The sequence below is a fragment of the Schistocerca piceifrons genome, chromosome 3, assembly GCF_021461385.2.
Source record: "Schistocerca piceifrons isolate TAMUIC-IGC-003096 chromosome 3, iqSchPice1.1, whole genome shotgun sequence".
NCBI lineage: Eukaryota > Metazoa > Arthropoda > Insecta > Orthoptera > Acrididae > Schistocerca > Schistocerca piceifrons.
The window spans coordinates 413,734,873-413,750,758 of record NC_060140.1 but is presented as its reverse complement, the minus strand read 5'-3'; the positions used below and the strand labels follow the sequence as shown (position 1 = coordinate 413,750,758).

Genomic DNA, 15,886 nt, shown 5'->3' with positions numbered 1-15,886 from the left:
TGATGAAAGGTTCCCTCCACAATTCACTATTTGTGGCTGGCGGAGCATGTATGTAAATGTAAATAAGAAAGAAAATATGGGAACCTAACGTATAGGAATTGCAAACAGGCTAAATCAGAGTGGATGGACGTACAAAGAGATGAAAAGTTTACTACAAGGCGGCAGACGTTTTAGGACCATATGGAAGCAACCGAAACTCTGAAGCCGAGAGGAGTAGCAGCGGGGTTTAAGGCTCCATATCACGGATTGCGCGGCCCCTCCCACCGGAGGTTCCAGTTCTCCCTCGGGCATGGGTGTGTGCGTTGTTCTTAGCATAAGTCAGTTTAGTTAGTTTCAGTAGTGTGTAAGTCTAGGGACAGATGAACTCAGCAGTTTGGTCACTTTGGAATTCACACATTTTTCTGAAACTCTGATGACTCAAAAAAATGACTTACAGGTCTCGTATTTTGTTCCACTGCCGGTGATAATATGGCCGTTTGAAATCATCGAATAGTACTGTCTTTGTACCACATGTCTTTCAGAATCATCAGTGCTTTGGACCAGTCTGATGCGGCCTCCTCAGGGATTCCTCTCCTGTTCTAAACTCTTCATTCAGAGTAGCACCTGCACCATGCGCCCTCATTTATTTGTTGTGTGTATTCCCGTCTCTGTCTTCCCTTACAGTTTTTACCCAATACAGCTCCTTCTAGTTCCAACTCAATTATTCGCTGATATCTTAACACATGTTGCATCATCCTGCTCCTTCCTTTTGTTAGTGCTTTCCATACGTTCCTTTCTTTGACAATTCTGCGGAGATATTTCTCATTCATTATTTTAACAATCCACCTAGTTTTCAATATTTTTTGTAGCATCACATTTCGAACACATCGAATCTCTTCCGGTTTACCCACAATATATGATCCAGTACCATATAACGCTGTGATCCAAACGAACATTCTTAGAAATTTCTGCCTGAAATACGTACGTCTCATTAATTTTTAGATCTTGAGTGAATAACGTTTTGTGCCACATATATATCGTATGTTCGCATCATCTGATGATTTTACTTTACGATTTCGATTTGTCCTTACGCTCTGTATTTTGTTTGAATCATCAGGCCATTTTCCACATAAGGACGAACAGTGTCTTTGTGTTAGATAACTGTAACGTATTGGTAAGACATTGGATTCATATTAGAGAAGATGGCGGTTTCCCTTGAAAGTGTACGATCGGCATCGTTCACCATCCTTTCCCAATTTGAAGTTGCTGTCCCTAATAACATCGTCGTCGACGGAACTTCAAGCAGTAATTTTGCGTTTCAGCATCTATGTGGCCATGTTGTATGTTACGTTTGGACTCCGCATCGCACTGTGTTAATGTTAAATGGTTAGGCAGCACAGTTGTACCTTGTCATCAGTCATTTGATTGGCCTAATAATTTTCATAAAGTAACACACGGTCAACATATCTTTCTTGCTACATGATCACGTCCGTGAAATGCTTTAAATTTAAGTTCACTGAATAAGTCAGTGCCTCAGTGATAAATTTGCATCATCTGGTATTAAACAACATTAAAATTTGATAATCTTCTCAGTTAACTTTATTTCTGACTATTTTAAAGTTCGTTTCTCATCTCGCTTTATGTCTGGGATACGAAATATTTCCTTTTCCTTCGTCGATCAAATCTTTTTCGATCTTTCCCTGTATTGCTTTGGAGACATATTCTTTCTTTTTATACAAGTGCTAGCTGAGTTATGTCGAAGGAATATTAGAAAGAAGACATTTGAACAGGTAAATATTTCTCATCAAACAGTTTTCGAAAAACTGAACATGACGATAACTTTGTATGAACAAAGAGTCAGGTCAGAATGCAACCATTTTAATTATATATTTCTGAAGTATTAATAAGTTAAGAACTCATTCATGTTAACTACGTGCAAAGCGGTGCTTTGTGGCATAAGCTCATTACACATATATTTTTTTTTAAAAAGTCAGTAATAAATGTAAAGTTTTGAAATTTTAATGGATTCCGCTTGCTTCGCACTACATTCAAATTTATTTTAAAGTCTGTAGTGACACACATAAAAACGATTATTAGGAAAGTGAAACATTCGAAGTGAGCACCAAACTACACGGTATCTTTGGCACCAAAGTTACTGGTCCAGTGAAGCACACTAACTACAACATATATAGTAGACCTTTCTGGCGGTGTTTTCGCGGACAGGTACTGGCTAGCAGCCGCAAGCTACAACTACATTTTTGTCTACAGTGATCTAACTACAGCAAAGAGATCAGAGGCTCTGGAATGTCTCATTGTGATAGAAAATAAAATGGAGACGGGAAGGACACTAGAAACGGGCGGCGTAATGTGAAGGCACATCGACACAAACCATACAACACAGAAAATCTAAAACAAATACACCCAAAGCAGTCACCATAACGAATTAAATAAATGTGAAATTTGAAACTTGGTTCACGAAAAGGTAGCCTATATTACTTGGAAAATGCAGGTTGAATATCAGTAATGGGGAAATTACGAGTCAATACGTAGTGGCCTTGGAAGGACGCTAATGTTAACTCTTCACAGAAAATGAAAGTAATACTACAGTAACTTGGAGTTATTCTTTAGCAATTTGTTCTAACCTATTTGTCGAATACAAATCATATTCAATAAACGTCTATCACTAGCAATGAGGAGAGCATTGTAAACATTACTGGTGGCTTAATACTCTTATGGAAGGTAAGAAACAATCAAAACCATTTCACAGGAGCTAATAATCCACAAACGTATGAGTCTAAGGGTTGAAGACACAGCTCAAAAACTTGTAGTGGTTACGAAACTAATATTCCACCGAATGACCTACACACTGTTATCTACTCTGGAAAAACTGAGAAACATTTCGCAGACAGTTACCGTTTCCGGATCAAAAGCTAGTATCAAAATAAAAATTATCTGTTTAACTTGAAGAAATAATAAAACAGGCTTCTGCGTTTGTGGAATAATTCGAAGATAAACATGCGACATGGAGCGTTCAGTAAGGAGGTTCTGTTATCAGGAATACGGTACACTTAGCATCCATCCTCCATGGTCTGCTGACCGCATGCGACACAAAAGACCAACGACCAACATCTACCAAAGTGAAAAAGCAACAAGGACACAACAAATAGATGTGAAGTCAACAAACCTCGCAGGTTCCCGTTTCGATACCTCTCCACCATAACTGAATGACTCAGGTTCGCTGCAATAAGTAACAAAAGAACATACAGTGGCACAGTACCGCGAGGAGCTCTTTCGGACATCATCTGGTGACATTTACAGTTCCAGAATTAGGCATTCTGCAATCAACAAAAGAAATTCATAAATATAGACTATAAGCAATTTCGTTATTTCAGTATTCAGATTTCTTCTTTGGTTCCAGTGTTACCCAGTGGTCATCAGATAATGTCCAAAATTCCTAGTTTCATAATAGAACGATAAATGCATTATTTTTTCTTTGTGCCTTGAGAAATCTGTGTAACATTTGTGTGATACAATATGACAGTTTGTGCTATTAACAAGTCTCAGTGACATACACAAAAACAGTTATTAGGAAAGTGAATCATTCGATGTTAGCACCAAGCTACACTGCATCTGTGGCACCAAAATGAAGCACACTAAATGGTCCTTTTTGTACCACCGAAACCCGTGTATGGTTTGCTTGATGCAAAGTGACAGATTATGTGCTTTAGATATACTAACTTACAAAAGTAAATGGTTCTATCCCTAACCTCTGTACTATTATGAAAGGTAATTCGACAAAGGACGCAACTGTAGGACCATATGTTAATAGAATTTTAACACTGTTCAGCATGTGCAGTTGTGACCTGTGATAGTGGAACCTGACGACGCTGAGGATGTTGAAAAAATTAAGACTCATCAAACACCCGTTAAAACCTTCAAAACAAACAATAATTCCGAATACCTACAATTTTCACCCAAAATGTATAAGTAGTTGGCAACACAACAAACGATGTTCTTTCAATAGATTAACTCTAGCCTCGTAAACTATTTTGAAATCACATTTATCCCTTCAAAGTGTCTAATGCAAGGCCGCTATTTTAATAGGCCCGTGAAACCTAGCCAGAAATTCAGTGAATATTAAACGCAGCCAAATGAGGCTAACGTCTAGGATAAGAAATAATTGAATAAAGATTGAGAGGCCGATTTTTACAGATACTTCTGCATGTTTTCCGAAATATGGAACATCATGTATGCAAAAATCCACGGTTCTATATGCAGAACAAATTACGCGATTTGAATATTTGCTAAAGTAGTACAGTAATAATAGTTATACAGTCGTACGGAACCTGTTTTAAGCGTCGAATTACCCCTTATTAGACAAACTTACTCTTGAACCAAGTACTGCCTGATATATGCAGCAAAGGTTAATTGTCTTCCCACCGGAAAGAAGCAGGTGTTCCACATGTAAGCGAGTCGGAGTCTGCCTCCACATCTCCTTAACCACACACTCACAAGTACTATAACTAGTCCCAGAGGAACTTTGCTGCGCGGCGACATAGCGCTTCGTGAAACCGAGAACATGAGTATAATAAGGTCGTGATACAAAACCACTATACCATTTCTGTTGAAGGATCGTCATCAATAAGTCATCGACAACGCGACATTCCTGCTGAAACAGAGCTCTAGATGATAACTCAGTGCTTGCGCTGCCTTTTACAAAAATTCTCGGTGAGAGTGAAACGATTGTCCATTAACAACACCGAACGCGTTGACGGAATGTATTAGACACTGGAGTCACATTCCGTAGGAATCCAGGCATTTTCACTTTTCCCTGCTTTCCCTAAAGCCCTGAGCTTTCCTTTGAAAGACACTCAGCCTAATTTTTTCTTCTATTCTTCCTCAGTCCGAGCTTCTTCTGCTCTTTTAATGATCTTGTTCACTACGTCAAATCTTCTTGATTCATTTTGTTTTGTTTACGGTATTTCATCAAGTGAAAGACCATCTACCCTCGAAATTTATGACGTAATTTATTCTCTGCAAGTCATTTTCCCGTTTTTGCCTTCTTTTGTATCAAAAATAAAACACTAGCCTAGCGTATTTAATTTGGCATCTGCAAGTGCTGCTCTGGATAGGTAATAAAATGACAGAAAATTTATATCCCTAAGCAACATCGTTTTATTTTATACATATACAATATTATCACGATTTCCAGAATTCAGAGTCCTGGAAGATGCAGACTTATCTTTTTCTTCTAATTTATGGAAGGAAAAGCTAACACATTTCGTCTACAAAGTAATACTAACAACCACATAACACGTTGTAGAACATACCTTTACTACCCAATACCGACGAAACGTTCTTGGAGATCAACGTAAATACACCATTAATATATCTCAATTACATTTTATACTGTTTTCCGCAAAGAAATTGATTTCCCTAAGGGATACCTAACGACATCCTATTTCCCACTCCCGTCCTGTCCACTCCCTTTATGTAAGTAATGATTCGAATATGTGTCAGTCTGGATGTTTGTGTCATCAGCCCGAGAAAATTCCTCGCCTGGGCCAACTTCTTCATCTCAGAGGAGCACTTGCAACCTACGCCTTCAATTATTTGCTGGATGAATTCTTGGTGTCTTCCTTTACTGTTTTTACCCTCTACAGCTCTGCTCCAGTACCATGGAAGTTATTCCCTGATGTCTTAACAGATGTCCTACCATCCTGGCCCTTCTTCTTATCAGTGTTTACCATATATGTTTTCCTCTCCAATTCTGTGGAGAACCTCCGAGGAATACAATTCTCTTTAAAGATGCACCCTACTACAGGAACACTGATTAACTTTTTGTATGAAAATTTGACCTGTAAGTATTCCACTATCTTTGCTGAGCAGATGAAAATTCTCGACCTTCAAGATAGTTTGACAATTTAAATATTAGGATAGAAATGGACAGTACATCTGACAGTAACACAGTTAAACGTTAAATTCGGAGCTTACATTTTACAATTTTTCTGTTCTCCAAATTTCGTCGCCTACGATGGTAGTAATTCTCGATTTGTTGGGCTCTTCCAAAATGGTGTTTTGTTTACTGGGTTCTCACTTTTTCATTGAAACTGAGCTGTGGCCACCTACTGAAGTGCCCTATTCACCATGTAATACCAGCAAATGTTTTCAAACTGCTTTCATGCATTGTTTAAAACATAGTGGTAGTGTTTCAGTTATTGCTTAAAATAGACTCAGATTTAAATAATGTATGGCATTTACTTCGTGTATTGAATGACTGTACTGCAGTTGGGCTGTACTGGATGCGAGTGAAGGTTTCGTTACTAGTGTGTGTGTGTGTGTGTGTGTGTGTGTGTGTGTGTGTGTGTGTGTGTGTGTTTGTGTGTGTGTGTGTGCATGCGTATGTACGTGTATGTGCCTACGTTTTTTTTGCATGCTTCGCTATTATTCATAAGCAAACAAATAGTCGTTCCTCCAATCTATTGTACATGTTTAAGTCGTGCAGCTGACTTTATTACTTTTCCTCTTCGCATCTGAAATGTGTGTTCTGCTACTGTGAATAGTTCGAATGCTCTGCACCTCCTTTTTATTGATAATACTACGTTTTCCTCCATTGATGAATATCAAGTCACTGATTTTTTGTACTCTAAATTCAAAGTATGGTACCGGCGGTGTCTATACAAAAAGTCACAAAATCTAATTTTTCACTCACAACCAGTAACTAATGCACCCTCCAATAGTAATTAATTAAGTTGCTAAGTGTCTCATTTATTATCTTGACAGAGTAGAATGATAACAGATTTCTTTTTAAGTTTGAAAAGAGCCTACAGAAATTTCAATTTTTAAACAAATTGTGAAAACAATGACTGAAATGCAAGTTATTATGAACAAAGTGACATGGAGACACACAAATATATCAAGTATAGAAAGATTCACGTTCGTCAGTATAACATATATGGGCTACATTTTGGACAAAAAAGTCGATTATTTAGAAAAAAATACCACTATGAGTTATGAGGGTAGAGGGTCCCTACAGAGAAATTGAAACAGATTGTAGACAGTCACTGGAACAAGTTTCACCAGTCTCCTGTTTACAAAATTATATTTTCACTAGTCTCCTGTTTACAAAATTATATGTGATGATCATCTTAAGCAGTGTGTAAGACGAATGGGCCACAGTTTCGATACTCGTTTGAAGGAACATACTACTGGAATAACACGTAATAAATCCGTATATGGTCATTATCTGTTAAGGAGTAACAAAGGAAAATTCTGTTACTATATGCCCTAGAAGAAATAAAAATTTTTAGTCATTACAAAAGTTGGCCCCAAGAATTATTGACCAAGCAGTTCGATTTTAAAGAAAATCAGTTCGATGATTTGTTATAGCATGTACTTAATGCTCTTCTGTCCTAACTTTTTTTTATTTTTGTTCTTAGATAGAGCAACTTTGTTATATCTAAATTCTTGTGAACACATTGTAGCGTGTTTTTATATGTTTCTATTTTTAGTTTTTGCCAATAAATGGACTACTAGAAAGGAGTCCAAAAAGTCAAGTGGTAAAGTCATATTTTATGCCTAGCAGCTGCCACTCATTTGCGTAGTTCTTAGTATTGGGCGTTGAAAACAGGTGCTCCGATACTTAATAGTTTATTATGGTTGAAAGATGATTAAGTTTCCCTGAAAGTGGCTACTGGGGTCATACTTCATATATTCTGGTTATCTGATATACATTTCATACTAGATACCATTGCTTCCAAATAAAACCTAATATTTCACGTAACTACGTGATCGACAGCAATTAGATAGAATCTTTTTTGTGTGTTAAATAAAAATCTATAAAATTGTCTTTTTTAAAAATTTCCTTCATGATCTGTATTGATTGATTGTTCTCATATGCATGTAAAAGTTTTGTAATTAAACGTTGCACAACGTACACACATCGTTCTTCAAGGTGACCCACAGGCCATGGTATCGCTGAGACGCTGCGTATCTTCGCTTGGCTGTTTGTATCGTCTCTGCTACACTCCCTAGAGACTTGAACTCGAATAGCACTTCTATATATTGCACAACAGAGGGCATACCCATTATAATTTGGGCGCTGCTATCGGCCTTTACAGTTTTTAATGCATTTTTATATGTTTTAAATATACACATCAAAAAAAGTTTTGCATCATCTCGGTTCAGAGAGTTCCGGATCCTGTACAGAAAATTGGAGTAGAGATCAACATAAACATCATTTCTGCCCTTTTTATTGCTCATGGAAACCACACATTACATGTCGTACCACCATACAGTGGCCTTCAGAGGTGATGGTCCAGATTGCTGTACACAAAGACAAAGTGCCAAAGAATGATGTTGTGGCTAAATTACGTATTTAAATGAAGACAGGCAATGGAGCAGTGAACGTAAATCCGACAGAGAACGACCTCGTAACTGGAAAACCTAAACATAGGAGACCGTCGCGCTTAGGTTAAAACAATAGGGAGGAAGGTACACTTTGTTTTGGTTAGATCCTGGTCGTTCAAGGTTTTCCAATCCCTAATCATCATCGATAAATAACGCTGTTTGCATCTTATCTTAGGATATATTATAAACCCAAAAATTATGATCCCATAACCAAACAATACAAAAGCAATTCATTCATTATCACATGGGCGTTTATTGAAGAAAATAAGTTCGTATGGGACACCTAATCATATTTTAGATTGCACGGAAAATATTGTTAATTTAGTAACTGCCAAGATGCAGTAAGTTATCCTGAATGTAGCTTCATCTATAAACGTAGGAATAATATGTATTGTGATCTAACGAAGACTAATAGACCGTTACTATTAATTACATAATGATTCCAAGCGTAGTATTAATTGCAATGTCAGAATTTTCACAGATAACACCTTTACACAAGAGAAAATTATATCTGATAGAAATTATAGTAGTACCCAGTTTGAAAAGAAATAACTCTGAGGCGAAGACCAGCAGTTAATCGTCATTATGGAAACATCAAAATTGTGTACATGAAAACCATGTAGCGAGGGAGAAACAATGTTTAGGGTTTTGAAGTGGACCTCTCAGATAAGGTCAGCTGAACACAGGGCAAACGAAAGGCTTCCATATCGTGGTAGAGCATTGGGATCCTGGAATCTGTGTACAAAAGATATTGTTTACTAAACAGGTAAGTCTTGATCCACTAAATTTCTGGCGTGCAACTAGTTCCGTTTCTTCTAATATTTGAGCCTTATAGCTTTCGGCCATCTTCAGAGTGAGCCGACAGATTGATGCAACAACACTTGTTCCGTTCTTTTAATCTTGCGGAATGCACCACTGCACATTCGGCCACAGATACCCAGGCACCAGAGAGATATGTTGATCGGACGAAATGAGGTATGCGTAAACTGAATGTGACTAAGCGGTCGGTCAATATTGTGATACAGATTATCCTTATGAGCTATATTGTAACGATGTGTTTGCAAGTTTATTAAAAAAAGCACCAGATTCCATGATTTATCCAAGAAGAAAAGGCTATCTCCATTGATTAAATGCTTCACCAAACTATTTTCAACTGCTTCTTTATACCACTGAGTCCTAAAAAGAGACAAAGTCGACATTGTAATTTAGACATTTTCGTACCGCATAGAGAGACTGGTGTCTATGAAGTGCTCTGCTGCAGCGGAGTTATGGGGAGTACTGAGATGTTCCATATGTCTTTGGTAGACTGTAGATGGTCAGTCACAAGAGTGGTAAACACCTTATCAACCAGGTGGTAAGGGAGAATGCAGCGGTTATTAACGCCTCCCACTTTCCGCCAGAAGTTGTACAAATATTTAAAACAAGTGGTCTGGTTCCTCCGAGGGTGTAAGGACTCCAGAAAATCTATCAGTAGGATGTTCTTAAGTGACCAACAGTGAATAACGTTTGCCCCCCCCCCCCCCCCCAAAACGACAACTGTGCCTAACACTTATTCCCGTTATTAATCCCATTTTAGGGAAATGTGCTCATCACCACACTTCATTGACAGACTTAAATCACTAACACTGAACAGGTTTCCTTATACACCTTATACACCGAGGTTCTCCATTCAGAGCATTTATCTCTTGTTGGCAAAAGTATTCATAAGGAGGTTTCAGCTTTGTTCAAAGATGTTCTGGTCCCGGCTAACTTTTTATTTAATAACGATTTTTGGACTGACATTGTCACCATCGGTACTCCCTTGTCGCCCTTGGTGTCTATTTTCCTTATGGAGGAATCTGAGAATAAGTTTGTGGTCTATCTTAATTTGAAACCCACAATATTTTGAAGATACATTGACGATGCTAATATATTGTGGCCTCATGGTGGAGATAAATTGCACGAATTTTTAAACCATCTAAATTCCTGAAGCGACGAATGAAATTTTGTAGTAAGGCCGGGAGTCGAACACAGGTCTCCTGCTCCCTAGACAGATGCACTAACCACTATGTCATCTTGGAGCAGAGGCTTTGCACAACTGGACATACTACACTTGTACGCCTTCCGCCTCACTTCAGATTATCATTCGCACCTCAGCCGACTTGGCTAAACTCGAATAGCATTGCTACAAGATTGAAAGAAATTAGTTGTTTTTGTGATTAACAATGACGCGGCCTAATACCCAAAATTACTTTATTCAAAATTCCTCTGGTATAGGAAGCAACAAACTTCTAACAAGCAAGAAGAATTATTGGTATGGTAAAAGCTAACAGCAGCTTACACGGGTGGAAGATCAGAGTCAATTAAGAATTCGTGTATGTTGGTGGATATTTGGTACTGCAGTTATTGACACTTATTTCGATAATTTAAAGATTATGCCAACGTTCATACACGAATTCTTCATCGTCTTATGGGTGATGCGCCACTGGGCACCGGAATGTTTATGTGGTACCAACACGATGGATGTCCAACACAAATTCATTGAGGACGCGTCTTGTCTGAATGAGCGGTGTGCAGTTTCCTTGGCTTTCCGTTTGCTCAGGCATGAGTCACATATCTCCCGAGTACCTGCGCTAGTACAGGAGAACATAGAGAATGTTGTGTTTCTAACAACGGTATGTTTACGGGAATGGTAAACAGTGAAAGTTTCTGCACAGGTCTTGAGGGAGGAAGTGGATAATCGAATAAAAAAATCATGAATAATACTTGAAAAACAGTTAATGCTGTTCATACCCTCGTAATAAACTAAGTTAGACGGAAGTCAATAATGCTGGCTATGTTTCCTTGGTTCCTATACAAAATTTTCCCCCATCTTCAGGACAACTTATTTGATGACGTAAATATAAACGGGACAACCCTCGTATTACTGCTCGATAGTGTTTCCTCTCAGAGCAAATGTGTAATAAGCACAAGATGAAGACAAACGCTAGAGGGACGGCGAACAGCGGCAGCCGCAGACCGCGTGTCGCGGGTTGCCGCCTGCCAGGCGCCTGTGCTATCTGGAGCGGTGGTGGCAACAGCAGCGCCGGCGGTGTCCGCTAGTGCAACAGCAGACGGGCGGGAAATGGCGTTGAGAACCCGACAGCCGGCAATCTCAGCCGCCAGCGCTGCCGCGCCTGTCAAGGGCCTGCAGGCGGACTGAGCTCACAAGAAATGTAATGCAGATTACAGTGAGCTGTGCCACCAACAAAGAAAGCGCACAAAAATAACTACGTGCGAATAGGTCAGGAGTTGCATCTGAAGGATATTAAGCAAATAGTTGGACAAAAAAGAAGCCATAAATAAAATAAAATTGCACAGCTTGTAATTCTCTAGACGCAGTGTGATTAACAGCCAGTGAAGAGCGGATCCAATGATAATTACTATTAATGGTATCCAAAACGGCCAGAAACACACCAATTAAAATTATTACATCTTAAATAGATCTTATTATGCACCATAACCTACAAATTTTGTCCCCTTGGAAGCGAACAGAACTTTCTGCTACTTTCGAAACACATCCTGTAAACCATTTTTGTTAGCAACATTAGTGACTTGCGTGATGGCCTCCATCGTACCAGATTTTCGTCTCTGAAATTTTATTTTGATCTTGAGGAAGAGGAAAAAGTGATACGGAGCTAATTCTACTTCGTACGATGAGTTGGGAACTGTCGTCTTCTTTCTAGGTGAAAATTGCTGAATAATGCTGACTGTATGAGATTACGCATTGTCATGGTGGCACCCATTCGTTCGTACTCCACTTCTGTAGACGTTTTCTTCTCATGTCCTCCCTCTGATATAACACCACGAGGAAGCCCTTTCTTGACTGTATGACGGAGAGATGATCTTCTTATGAAGTCTCGCCAATGTAATAGAAAGATCAACAAGCACTTATAGTTAGTCGAGACTTATTGACTTTTTTTTTTCCTCATCGATGATAACCTTTGAGATAAAGTTTGTATCGTCTCGAAACATCTGTTTAAGACACCTCCCGACTTGCATACGATGCTGCTTCCGATCATTTTAAAACACTCGTCACTCAAACTTCGTCGCAGTTTTTATCATGTTCGATTCTTCTATAATACCGTATCTTATTCCCAAGGTGCTGAGACATCTTGGACGGTATGTTTATATTCTTGCAGAATCAGATCTTTTTCCTCGACTTCTCTGATTTGATGCTTGTGGAAGGCCGACTTAAGGGATCGTCGTCATCACCCGATTTTCGCCTGTTTATTAAACTTTTATACCAGTAGCGTCCCAGTATATGAACCAAAGTGTTGTCTCCAAAACCCTGACTCATAATTTGGTTCGGTTCTGCAGCAGTTCCCCGATTTGTATGAAACTTTTTACAGACCCACTATCATGTCATCCATCACCGAACTACAAACCTAGGAAACACGGCAATAGAAATATGCGTACCCTCAATTAATCATCCCATTCTCCTAGCAGCCACTTGCCACATTGATTCAAGGAGGGGTGGAAAAACCTAACAGTATTTCACAGTACTCGTAACAGTCAAATTTCAGTAATTCTGGGATTACACCACGTAGTTGTCTGGTGTTTATTTTTATGACTTTGGCGAAATGATGATCCATATATGTTATTTATTTATTCAACTCAATGGTAATCCCTGTGATGACAGCAAGAAGTTACGCCTTCCGTACTAAAAACTGTTGCTTGAAAATTAGAAAACGGTTGGTAATATAGAATTACTGTCTCTTCTTAGTATCATCTTCGTGATGCAGGTATACTGACTTGGTAGAAACCGGTGATTTTATTAACAATGTAACGTTTGCGATCAAAGACTGCAAATAAAATTATTTAAGCTACTATCGATCACCGATGCTCACACAGACATAAACTGGAACTAACAATACCGACTAGAACAAGTGATGGACTCCACAATTTCATTACCTTCAATTGCACAAAGTGTTGAAAATAGGGGTGAGAATGACTTAAATCGTGATTTAAGAATGATTTGTGACTATCAATGAGATACATGTTTATATTACGGCGCATACTAACATGTATATCGACTCCATTCTGGAAACATCCCCCAGGCTGTGACTAAGCCATGTCTCCGCAGTATCCTTTCTTTCAGGAGTGCTAGTTCTGCAAGGTTCGCAGGAGAGCTTCTGTAAAGTTTGGAAGGTAGGATACGAGATACTGGCAGAAGTAAAGCTGTGAGGACCGGGCGTGAGTCGTGCTTCGGTAGCTCAGTTGGGAGAGCACTTACCCGCGAAAGGCGAAGTGCCCGAGTTCGAGTCTCGGTCGGCCACACAGTTTTAATCTGCCAGGAAGTTTCATGTATATCGACTGCTTCCGGTTACAGACCGTTCACGAGGAAGACAGGACATAATTAAATGTTTCTCTGACATCGAGGTCGTTAGAGATCCAACCCAAGTTCAGACGGTGATGGACAGTCCGCCATGACAAAGCATTGTCCTGGAACTGACTTACGGAAACCATGGCATATCGCAGATACGATTTCTGGATGAGCAAGTGCCCAAGCTCAGTTCCTCGGTTCAACGTTATGAAGTCCAAAGTCAACAAGAAAAGGTACACTTAGTGATCAGAACGTGATATAGTCAACAGAACCTTCAGATTCTGAAAATTAGGTGTGTATATGCATACACGACAAAAATACAAAACATTAAGTTTATCTTTGTTATAACTTTATTTCTGTGCAATTTTACGCTCAGTATAAATACCTCAATATGTTTTACTTTTCGGAAGGACAAACTCTACTTACAGGAAAGTCAAAACAACCTCCGGTGAAATTAAAATCAAGGGCGGTAACATTAACAGTGCAACGGACACTCCACCATTAAATGCAGAGGAAAGAACGTATAGGTGGAAACAGTACACTGAAGGCCTCTATGATGAGGATGATTTGTCTGAAGATTTAGAAGAGGTAGGGGATCCAGTATTAGAGGAGCTTTGGAAGACTTCATATCAAATAAGGGAGAAGGGATAGAGAACATTCCATTAGAATTTCTAAAATCATTGGGGAAAGTGGCAACAAAACGCATATTCACGTCGATGTACAGCATGTGAGTCTGGCGATACAACATCTGACTTTCGGAAAAATGTCATCCACACAATTCCGAAGACTGCAAGAGCTGACAAGTGCGAGAATTATCGCAGACTCAGCTTAACAACCCATGCGGCCAAGCTGCTTACGAGAATAATGAATAGAAGACCGGAAAAGAAAATTGAGGATGTGTTACATGACGATTTACATTACGATCAGTATTGTTTTAGGAAAGATAAAGGTGACTCAGAGGCAGTTCTGACGCTGCGGTTGATAATGGAAGCAAGGCTAAAGGAAAACCAAGTGGAATTAAAATTCAGGTTGAAAGGATATCAATCTTACGATTCATTGATGACGTTGCAATCCTCGGTGAAATTGGAGAAGAATTACACGATCTCTTGAATGGAATGGTCTAATGAGTGCAGAATGTGGACTGAGAGTAAATCGAAGGGAGACGAAAGTAATGAGAAGTAGCAGAAATGATAACTGTGGGAAAACTGTAACACAGGACAATCGAAGCGTTTGAAGCGTGGTGCTACAGACGAATGTTGAAAATTTTGTGGATGATGACGTAAGGAATAACGAGGTTCTGCGAGGAATGGGAGAGGAAAGGAATATGAGAATTGTGAAGGTGGTTCTATGGAGTGGTTCGATGAACCCTCTGACAGGTACTTAAATGTGATTTGCAGAGTATCCATGTAGATGTATATGTAGAAGGCCAGTCAATAAAAACCAAACAAGACGGAATGTAGCGAGCAGAGAATGTGAAAATTTCGCCTGTGGTTATGCGAAGGCTGGCATACATAAAATAACAGCCGTAGACACAGCTGAATTATCCTGTAAACTTATTTCTGTTGCTCTGAAAATAGCCTTCAAAGACGATTTCAGAGACATAACATGCCTTACCATGACACAGCATGGTTTGTAAACGATGTTTCACCCGGAAACAAAATCATTTGTAGACACTCCACAGCACTTTCAGTCCCGTGGACATAATTCGGAAATTGTAACCAATTCTGACAGTCATTACCACGATGCTACTAATTGAGCGTAATCTCGTAAGGATGAATCCAACATAACGTAACGTAACGAGGTAACAGCGTCGCGAACCTTTGTCCCGCCGTCGGAAGAAGAGATCGCACAAACGTCTTCTCTACGGCACCAAATGAAAGCAGACACGTAACTCAGGTAACTTTAGATGGGGCCTCCTAGTTAATAAAGCCATATGATCACTTTATTTCAGGTACTATACGTTAATTTACCTATGCGCTTGAAGCCCATAAAAAGTACGTGTTTCTTCTGCTGTAGCTATCACACAACTTGCTCTTAATGCTATTTAGACTTCCACCATATATACCACAGTCGATAAAGTAGATTTAGCTGTCGTTTTCAACGTCGTAAAACTTCTGTGATTGAGGTGCGATTATATACTGACAGTTATTCTGA

General features: G+C 39.1%; 1 protein-coding gene across 1 annotated transcript in view; it reads right to left on the bottom strand.

The window, feature by feature from the left end:
• Nucleotides 1-15,886, bottom strand: part of LOC124788701 — a 433,390-nt gene that overhangs the window by 43,646 nt on the left and 373,858 nt on the right. The window contains exon 4 of the mRNA XM_047255980.1: nucleotides 3,164-3,217. Within this exon, the coding sequence (XP_047111936.1) occupies nucleotides 3,164-3,217 (54 nt within the window). The remainder of the gene's footprint in view (nucleotides 1-3,163; nucleotides 3,218-15,886) is intronic.